General features: G+C 45.0%; 1 protein-coding gene and 1 long non-coding RNA gene across 4 annotated transcripts in view; one reads left to right on the forward strand and one right to left on the reverse strand.

Annotated features, from left to right (window-relative positions):
- The window catches only part of LOC114140503 (kalirin-like), a 34,675-nt gene that overhangs the window by 10,406 nt on the left and 14,480 nt on the right, over positions 1 to 9,789 (reverse strand). For both annotated transcript variants that reach the window (XM_028010435.1, XM_028010434.1), the window contains exons 22-41: positions 9,490 to 9,569; positions 9,281 to 9,419; positions 9,064 to 9,198; positions 8,736 to 8,898; positions 8,475 to 8,590; positions 8,109 to 8,231; positions 7,272 to 7,454; positions 7,079 to 7,203; positions 6,921 to 6,987; positions 6,244 to 6,353; positions 6,088 to 6,157; positions 5,913 to 6,002; positions 5,620 to 5,712; positions 5,302 to 5,413; positions 5,036 to 5,226; positions 4,722 to 4,823; positions 4,438 to 4,592; positions 4,096 to 4,198; positions 2,343 to 2,504; positions 2,072 to 2,267 (exon numbers count right to left, since the gene is read on the reverse strand). In XM_028010435.1, the coding sequence (XP_027866236.1) occupies positions 2,072 to 2,267; positions 2,343 to 2,504; positions 4,096 to 4,198; positions 4,438 to 4,592; positions 4,722 to 4,823; positions 5,036 to 5,226; positions 5,302 to 5,413; positions 5,620 to 5,712; positions 5,913 to 6,002; positions 6,088 to 6,157; positions 6,244 to 6,353; positions 6,921 to 6,987; positions 7,079 to 7,203; positions 7,272 to 7,454; positions 8,109 to 8,231; positions 8,475 to 8,590; positions 8,736 to 8,898; positions 9,064 to 9,198; positions 9,281 to 9,419; positions 9,490 to 9,569 (2,515 nt within the window). The remainder of the gene's footprint in view (positions 1 to 2,071; positions 2,268 to 2,342; positions 2,505 to 4,095; positions 4,199 to 4,437; positions 4,593 to 4,721; positions 4,824 to 5,035; positions 5,227 to 5,301; positions 5,414 to 5,619; positions 5,713 to 5,912; positions 6,003 to 6,087; positions 6,158 to 6,243; positions 6,354 to 6,920; positions 6,988 to 7,078; positions 7,204 to 7,271; positions 7,455 to 8,108; positions 8,232 to 8,474; positions 8,591 to 8,735; positions 8,899 to 9,063; positions 9,199 to 9,280; positions 9,420 to 9,489; positions 9,570 to 9,789) is intronic.
- Positions 173 to 6,927, forward strand: LOC114140683 (uncharacterized). Of its 2 annotated transcripts, none has more exons than XR_003594638.1 (3): positions 173 to 305; positions 6,092 to 6,172; positions 6,262 to 6,927. It is a non-coding gene; the product is annotated as an uncharacterized LOC114140683 (long non-coding RNA). The 2 variants fall into 2 exon arrangements; XR_003594637.1 differs by lacking the exon at positions 173 to 305 and adding an exon at positions 5,150 to 5,283.

Below are 9,789 nucleotides of genomic sequence, written 5' to 3' on the forward strand. Positions count from 1 at the left end.
TCCTGTCCACCAGAAACAACCCGCAGGAATGTTACTGACCTCATCCTGCCACTCATTAACCACCACACTCTCTCTCTCTCTCTCTCTCTGTGAACCCACCTCGCTCATCCGCTCCCACAATCCATCCCAAAACTCCTGAACAATCCCAGCATGCACCTCTGCCTCGCCGCATGCTTCCTCATCAGTCCATCCAGAGGGAATGGAGGAGCAGAAACAGCAGAACCAGCCGGACTCTGGGCTTGGTGGAACTGGCGAGGCGCTGGCATGTGGAGGCTGAGGCAGTCCCCAGGGGGCTGGGCCACAAGGTGAGTGGGCGGGGCTTGTAGCATTCACTTATATGGTTGTGGAATTTTTTAATTTTAAATTCAACATTTCCTTCCCAAAATAGGGCAATATGTTTGTAGAGTGTAAATTAAATTAATATAATTGCTTCAGCGTACAACTTCAAAGATTTATTTGAAGAAAAAATTTTTTAGGGTACACTCCTTCCAAAATAAAAGCGCACCTCCAGTTTATGTTTGATTCACACCTTAAGTTTCTTTCTGGTGTAACCCTGTCACGCTGAAGTCACTGGTAACGTCTCATTTATGGAATCAGAAATATTGTTTGCCTGTCAAATGAGAACACAGCAGGTGACCACACACACACACACACACACATCAGGATGTTAGCGGGCCGGTTCCTGCGTTCAGGTCAGTGTTTACCTCTGGACCAGAATCGGGTCCAGCCGGATCTCAGGCGTCTGCAGCTTTGTTTTCTGTGCAGTTATTGAGGTTTGGCGCGACATAAACAAACTGAAGTGAAGCAGAGTTCATGTTTCCACTTCACCACTAAATATCCTGTCACACAGCAGCTGGTCGCTAACAACTAGCACGGCTCACATTTAAGGGATTTTTCTGAAATCACAAACTGAGACCAACTACCAAAGATGATGCTTGTTTGGTTTGGTATTTGTTGTTTCTACTTTAATTTTTGTTTATTTTATGTCACTTTTGGGACGGTTAGCTTGTAACTTTAAGGGAGATTTGGTTTGTTGATTTTGAGCGTTTTTGGTTAAAAATAGTTTTTCTACTCAGTTCCTCCACTTTTTGTAATTATGGATAGATTTTAACTGGATGTAAAGTTTGTTTACTTTTTTACTTGTTGGTTACTTTTCATCAAGCGTTTGTTATTTTGGGGGTTTAAATAACTTTTTAAATATTTAATTTGTTTATGTTGTATTTGAAGAAGCCAGACAGTGAGATTAGTTTGTAACTTTTTGGGGTTTTGAGTTTGATTAGAGGCTGTGGAGATGATATTCACCCAGGGAGCCATAAAGGAGAGGGGCGCCCAAAAACTAGAAGATAAAATATTGGTCAGTTTGGGCTTTTTTTGTGATAATTGCATTGATTTTAATTGGTTTGCCCTGAGCATCATTCCTGTTAGAATCACCACTGATTACTGGTTGTAGCTTTTTGAGATCAGTAAAGTTTACTTTGTTACCTTAAGGCTGAACATTTAGCACCTTGAATGAATATTTTATTTAATGAAACAGTTGATATATTTGTATAATTGCTGATAAGAGCATTTTTTGATTTTACTTGATTATTGCATTAGTTTTGGGTGAGTTGAGTGTATTTTTCACCGCTGGTTGTTGTCTGCCTGCCTGGCTGTGAACAGATTCTTGTGTGGATTTATCGTTGCATGTGTAAACAGCGACGCTGGTGAAGGTTTTTTTCTGCTGATTTGTGTTGCTGAACCCTTTTTGTGGGCTTCCTGAGCGCTGCAGCACAACGTGTAGCTGAAAGTTGGTCAAACATAAACTCTGACGGCAACGCGGAGCAGAAGATCCCAGTAAACAAACCAGTTTAAATGTTTCATATTCTGGGACGAGCCCTCTGTGTTTACAAGCCAACAATCAGGGATTTAAATATTTAGAGCGACAGGATGTTTCTGCTTTAACAGGAAGTGACATCGGTGATTAAATCTGAGCAGACTGTTGTCTTTTCAAAGCCCCTCTGAGAAGCTCATGACAGCTGCAGCTGCTAACATCTGCCTCCATGTAAACAAGTGATGTAATCAGATTGCTCACCCCTCCCAGTGCTCCCAGCAGAGGAGGAGGTGGTGGTGTTGGTGGTGGAGGAGGAGGAAGAGGAGTTGCAGACAGAGGAGGTGGTTGTGGTGGTGGTGGAGGCGGTGGTGGAGGTGGAGGCCGTGACGAGCCCCTCCATGTCGGCCGCACTGTGGGAGTGTGACAGGCAGAGGGCGCTCATGGGCAGCAGCCCCTCCTGGGAGGAAACGGTTCTGGTCAGGAGGAAGGAGCAGACTGTGTGATACTCTGCCTACGGTCAGGTTGGTCCTACCTGCTGAGGGTTCTGGTCCGTGGTTCTGGCCAGGCACCAGCCGGGCCGGTCCGCAGAGCGCTCCACCAGCTCTACCGTCTGACCGCAGCGGACGCTCAGCTCCCCGGGGCCGCCGCTGGTGAAGTCCAGCAGCACCACCACTAACTCGCAGCCTCCAGACAGCTACACACACACACACACACACACACACACACAATAGGTTATTACAGTTAACCAAAACTAACCAAATCTGAAACTGAGTAAACTCTAGGACGTTTGGTCGGCTGGTTTTCCTGCTGTACGCTCTGTACAATGGCCGCTAGAAAAGACAAGTGGTTTTTTTTTGTGTTGACTTGCCATCCAGAAACCACTTCTGTGCAGGAGGCTAAACTAATACTTATCAAAGATATATGCTTTTATTCATTTATTAAGATTTTATTTTTGATTCTAAAATGTTTTTAACTGACAGAAAATTTACTGTATATTCATATAAATATATAATTAGTTTGTCTATTTTATAATTTTATTGCATTTATTTTTAGAATTTGAACAAATTTACATACCAAGATGTTTCTGTTTAGATTTACATACTGATTTTTTGTATTTGTCAGTAATATTTCCAGTTTTTTTCCTACGTTGAAACACTGTGATGACGGATTGTAATTGAAAGCATCATGAGCGTTGACCTAATGCTGCTCTCAGCAGATTAAACACACGACTGATGACAGCCACATACATCATTCCACAGCCGCTCTGATTGGTCCAGCCGGCGTCACATGACTGGAGCTATAGGTGGAGGTAGCTATGGTTACGGCTGGCTCTGGGTCGGGGAGGAACCACTCTCACTGCGGTCCGCAGGGACCAGAGGGGAGTTCCCCGATTAAATCCAACACAGCTGTGATCCCAAAACACGGAAAACAGGCGAGAAGATCGGAAAACCAGGAGAGGGAAAATAAACAACAGAAACCAGGAGAAAATTTGAGGAGTCGGGCAGAAAAACAGACGCTTCACTGACCTCCGTTTGGGTCAGAAACTGTCGAGCTTAACAATAAAAAAACATTTTAAAGGACGAAATCCTAAAGTTCATGTTTGGATTTCATTTTTAGACAGAAATGTTTTAATTTTAGGATTTGTTGCACAAAGACATTTTATTAAAATCAGTCTTAGCGCTCCTATATGTATATTTTTTAAACATTTATATATTCAAAAATGTTTTGCACTGCAAAGTACTTAGATTTCATTCAATTTAAACATTTGTTAAAGGTTATCACCTGCCTGAAAACTTTTATTTAAAACATTCAGAATTTTCTTTCTTTCAAACTTCTTATAAAAACTTGTTTAATGCTTCAGTTAATTTCTATAATTCTTCTGATTAATTAGATCATTTTAGTTTTAACTTTCAGAGCTGCATCATGTTCAGGAGTTTTAAACCAAACGGAAACAAAAAGACGCCATAAATCTTTAAACTGACCCCGTTAGCGTCGCCGCGCTGCTCTCAGCCTGCCCTCCTGTCCGGCCGCGTTTTCACCCCTGACCCCGACCAGCGGACCACGACTGGCAGGTTCACCAGGTCAGAGGTCGCTGACCCTAACCCCAACTTCTTCTAGCCCTCGTTAGGTGAGAAAATCAAACGTACCTCGTCTGAGCGGCTGCAGAAGAAGAGCGCTGAGTGGAAAATCCCTCAGACGCACACCAAGCTCACACACCCTGCAGCTGTGATGAGGTCATCACTGGGCCGCTCACGCCCCTCTGAGGCGTCGCCCTGAGTGTTTACCTTGTCGCTGTCGGCCGTGTTCTGCGACGTCCGGGACGCGATGGAGACGGTGTCGGGCTGGCTGCTGGCGTCGCCCAGGCTGTCTGCGTCTTCGCTCGTTTCCCTGGAAACCACAGCGGCTTTAGTTTCCCTCACACCCAAACACCCATCTGGATTTCATTATTATTATTATTATAATACGGGAGGCAGTTAGAGACAAAACTGCTGCTCTGGAAAATCAGCTTCAGTTTAATATTTTAATTAGACTCGTTTTAATAGAAAACACATCCTGAGTTGGTATTTTAAGGTGAGTGGATTCTCTGTGGCCACAGCTGGGATGATGACGCTGGTTGTGTTTCCCACCTGCGGGTGATGCTGCGCTGCCGGCCCAGGGTCGGGTTGGGGGTTTTGGGCAGGGGGATGGGCTCCCGCAGCGCCCCCCGCAGGTGGCCCCGCCTCTCCTGGATCACCTGTCGGATGCTGCGAACCCACTCCTGCTTCAGCTCCAAGGAAGACGCCTGAGGGTTTGAAATATCCTTAAATAATAAACTTCACTAAACAGCTTAAGTTACATTTTAAAGCAGCAGCAGGATTTCTGGGTAACGTTTAGCTCAGACGGTTTTAAGTTGAGGAAGTTAAGCGCGTACCTTCAGGACGGTCTTGTTGTCGGACGTCGGCGTTCGTCCGACCCACAGGGCGAACTTACATGGATCCCCCTCGATGTGCTCTGTGACGCCCAGCTCTGACGTCTGACATGGAGACAAGCAGTTTAGTTAAACCTCTTTCCTCTGAGTGTTTAGTGATAATCTGATCATTTCTCTGGTTAATCTCCTTTTGTTGTTGTTTTATTTGACAAAAGCAACTATGAATAATTATTATTTGCATTGTTTGGGTGAAGTGATAAATCTTTAGAATGTTTTCAGAGCAGGAAGCGGTGCAGTGCGGCGCGGCGGTCCGTTACCCTCAGCCTGCTCTTGTACAGATACTTGGTGCGTCCAGAGGAATCCTTGATCTCCTTGCTGAAGATGAGGGACAGCTCGAACAGGAACAGGTGCCGGTCTCGGCCCTTCCTGATCAGGGATTTGGGCTCCCAGACTAGGAAGGTGTCCTGCAGGAGGAGCTCGCCCTGCACCTCCAGGCCTTCCTCCAGACCTGGAGAAACATCAGTCAGATCAGACCAAACAGAAAAAAGTCTCCAGCAGAGTCACGGTGAGGCTGAAGCTCTACCTTCCAGCATGCTGACATGCATGGCATCGTTGGCTCTCTTTGGGACACTCAGCATCACATCCAGGCCTTCTTTAATCTCACCTTTGCCCTCCTCACAGCAGGCCAGCAACTCCTGCAAACACACACAGGCAGTTGATGTTCACACAGATTAGAAATCTGCACTGAGAGAAGAAGCAGGTTGCTTCATTGGCTGTAGAAACATGGCAGCTTTCATTTGTTACTCCAAACACAAACTTTGACTCCTTTTGGTTTCAAATCTCCAGGTTTGTTTTGCAGACAGAGGAGAAAACATATTTTCTGATTTAAATGTGTTTTTACCTTCAGCAGCAGCTGGTACTTGGTGATCCGCTGCACTGGTTTGATCAGAGCCGAGGAGATGGAGTTGGCCAGGCCGTGTCTCCTCTGGACATCCTGTTCAAAACAAAATGTTAAAATTCATCCACATTCATCCTCCAGCACAGAGCAGAACATTTGGACCGTTTCACTTCTGTCATCTCATCTTTTCTCAGTCAAACTGAACATCATGTAAAAATCTCTGCTGCTGCTGCAAATATAAATCTGTTTCAAACATTTAATAGTTTCAATCATTTTAGTTTTGATTAGAAAATGACCTCGAAGAATCCGACTCCATGCTGCTGGATCAGTAAACTGGAGTCCGGTTTGTTCCTGCAGTACGTCACGTACATGTGGAACTTATCAGCCTGCACAGAAACAAACACAGACGCTTTAATGCTTGGTTATGTCAGCTAAATGTAGCATCAGTGGGTGATGCTCCTCTGTGTTTACCCAGGTAACGAAGCAGTGCCCCACGTCTTCTGGGAGCTGTTCGTAGTTCTCCAGTTCCTTCAGGAAGATACTGAGGAACACAGAGGTTAGCGCTGCTAAGCTAAACGGTTCTGGTTGTTTCACTCAGCCGTATAATAATAGTTTCTGTTTGTCTACCTGTTGTGAAACTCGTAGATGTCCTGGATGTTTCCGAACACGACGTCGTCCTTGTTGGTGAGTCCAGGTGGGATTTCCTCCGAGCCGCTGGTCATCTCCCACAGGTACGTCTGCAACGGCAAACCGAGTCACTTCAGCTTCTCCTGCCACTTCTTACGGGGAAATCAACACTTCCTACACAACTTTCACTTCAAACATTTACAGAATATCTGGTTCATTTGGTCAGAGAATGTTTTCTGGAACAATCTTTGTTCAATCAGCTGAGTAACTCCTGACTGTGGACATTTAAAGGGACATAGTGGCATTTTGTTGCAAAACCAAGTAACTATGTTACTTTCAGTTGTTATAAAATTGCTATAAATATCAATCATTTTGCTTCCTGATTGAACTCCTTGAAATTCCACCAGCTCCACCAGCTGTTTGCTAATTGCTGCTGGCTAGTCTGCAGGAGCCGAGAAGGGGAGGAGCTGCACCTCAAAGGCGGGGCTAGGTCCAATCAGGTGTTTCGCAGCTGAATGGTTGCCATGGAGATTAAAGGACTTCTCAAACATGCATGAAAGAATCAAGGCAACACTTCAGGAACGTTTTAGTAACCAGAATTGTGATGTACTCACAGTAAAAACATTAAATCATTAAGTTCAGATGTTTAATTATTGAGCTAATCCTCCAGGTTTTACCTCGATGCATTCCTGCAGGTCTCTGACGTAAACTCTCTCAGTCTGGAGGAGCTCGGCCATGATGTACCTGCACACACACACACACACACACACACACACACACAGCATTATTAGAGCAGAGCGTTGCTCCCGGCACGCTGCTCACACACCGTACTCACTCCTTCTTGCGGGCGGAACGCCTCTTCTCGTCGCTGACCTGGTGACTCGGGTCAGACAGGTTGACCTCAGGGTCTGAGTCCGACAGGCTGTTAGGGATGAGCTCCAGCTCCAGGTCCTTGTTGTCCTAAACGAGCGTCGCTGTTAGCCTTCAGATAACTGTTAGCATCTGCAGCAGTGGAGGCTTTTAGTCACCTGAGAGCTGCTGCCCAGTGCGGCCTCCAGCAGGTGGCGGTACTGACCCATCCGGACCGAGAAGTCGCGGTAACGCTTGTCCACCGCCGAAACGCAGCGGCGCAGCTCGGCGCGGTGGGCGTGGCCTTTAGCCAGCATGCTCTCAGCCAGCTGGATCAGCAGGTGAACCTTCTCCTGTGTGTGCTGGGAGAAATTTACTTAGTCATCGTTTGTTTTGACAGTTTCATCTTATCAAATTAAAACATCTAAAAAGGACAGAAATAATTATTGTTTACTGTTGGCTTTGAGCTTCACATTGTCTAGATGCAAAGGTGCTTCACGTTGCCTGATGCTAGGATAACAGCTAATGCTAAATTAGCTGTGGAGTATTTACGTCTGATTTTTAAATGAGTTTTATATGGCAGCATGTCAGGGTCAATAGAAAAAAATACAATTTCTGCCATATTCTGAGATCAATTTTTAAAAATTTCTCAAATAAACAAGGAACTTTGAAAAGACAAAAATTTGCAAGAAAAAACTCCGAACTTAATATATATATACAGTATATACTGTATATATATATATATATATATATATTATCAGCTGAAAGTTTAACATTTGTAAGAAAAAATGCAGATTTTTAAAAAATTAAGCTCAGAAACTTTCTACAAAAAAACCTGAGCTCTTAAAGTTAAAAATTTGCAAGAAAAATCTCAGAAATTTTCAAGTTTTTCTAGACAATTTCTGAGATTAATTTAAAAGTTTTAGTTTGTTGGCTTTTTATTAGTTTGCTGCATTGGCCTTAGTATGCTGTCGTACTTTCAGATCAACTTAGTTTAAACTGGTTTCTGGAACAACCTTTGCAGAAACGCAGAACTCTCTGTGCTGGTTCAGCAGCTCCTGCGTTTCGGCCGCCGTTGCCCCCGGTGACGTGTGCGTGGCCAGGTAATGGTCACCTGACTGCTGCAGCCATTCAAGAGCCTGGAAGCGAACAGATTGAAATTTAGAGATTTATAGAAAGTTACAACTGTCTTTGTTTGTTGGGCTTATGCTAAAAAATGCACATTTTCTGCTCCTTTTTTATCATTATTAATGCAATATTAAAAATATTGTAATGATTTCTAAGCAAGATATTTACACAAACTGAGGAAAAGCAGCAGCTTACATTAGTTCAGAAGCACCAGAGGGATGATTCTGAGTTATTTTGATCATTTCTGGGTTTACCTGCTGGGCGTGGTTCTGGAACATCAGGTACTGCTGGCACTGGTCCAGTCTGCGTTTCTTCAGAGTCCAGAAATGAAGAACTCTGTTTTCTCTCTGGAGAAGCTCGCTGAGGATTCCTAGCACAAAGAAGCATCTCTGTCAGCTAAACTACCTCCAAAATCCCTAACTATAGAAGCCAGTTATCTGTGGCGTCCCTCTGGGCTCTGTTTTGGTTACACTCTTTATTTTGACAATATGTGGATTATTTCTGTTTCTGTGAACCTTTGACTTGCTGCTCCGGCACTCTGGAGTGCCTGGTGACCTCGGTGACCCCCATCACCGCGGAGACAGTGACGTTGTGGCCAGAGATGTTGGCCATGGTGACGCTGTTTCGATGGATGTACTTGAGGAAGACCTCCGCGTTGCGTCTGGCCAGCGTACACGCCTGTCGCAGAAGAAACAGATCTGGTAGAGCTTGTTTCCAGAAAACATGGAACCAGGAGGAACTCCTCAGTAAAACACAGAATTGAAGTTAATCCAAAGGGTAAATATTGCTTTTTAAATCCATTTTTGAGCATTTCTAAAGGGAACTGAACATATTTTTTGTTACCTTCAGGAAAGCCTCCTTCTGCTCCATGTGTTTGCTGATGAGCGGCAGCAGCTGCTCCGGCTGCCGCTCTCCTCCTGCACACCAGTCCTCCTCCCTGCGGTACTCCTGCTCCAGACTCTCCAGGACGCCACACACCTGGTCAGTCAGTACAGTGATGAACATGAAGCTCCCCCAGTGGTTAAACGTGGAACTGCAGTGGAAGCGGCGCTGCGTTTACCTGCTGGGACGTCCGGTAGAAAGCGGCGGACGCGTTGACCAGCTTCAGTCTGTCTTCGATTCTCAGCATCAGCGTCTGCCAGTGCAGCGCCACCGTCTGGGCGCAGGCCCTCACTGCATCCGGGTCGTAATGGCCTGACCTGTGCAGAAGCAGAGACTTCCTGGTGAGCGGGTCCGTCCAGCGTTGATGGAGGAAGTTCTGCGTCCTACCTGACGAGCAGCTCGGCTCGCTGCTGCAGAGCCAGCGCCACCTGGTGGGTTCTCTGCAGGGAGTCTGCATGCAGCAGAGCCTGCAACACAACGTGAGTCTCTTTCCTTAACCTGCTTTTTGCTTTTCTGAAAAAGTCAATTTTCTGCTGCTTTTTATATAAAATGTAAAGCATGCTGCCACAATAAATGATTTTGATAAACAATAATATTGTTTTGACATCATTTTCAAGTATTATAATGATGGCATAGTAGAGACCAACAAACTAACTTTGTATAAAACTGCTAAAGCTGCAGAAACAC

The sequence above is a fragment of the Xiphophorus couchianus genome, chromosome 24 (genome assembly GCF_001444195.1).
Source record: "Xiphophorus couchianus chromosome 24, X_couchianus-1.0, whole genome shotgun sequence".
Classification (NCBI taxonomy): Eukaryota; Metazoa; Chordata; class Actinopteri; order Cyprinodontiformes; family Poeciliidae; genus Xiphophorus; species Xiphophorus couchianus.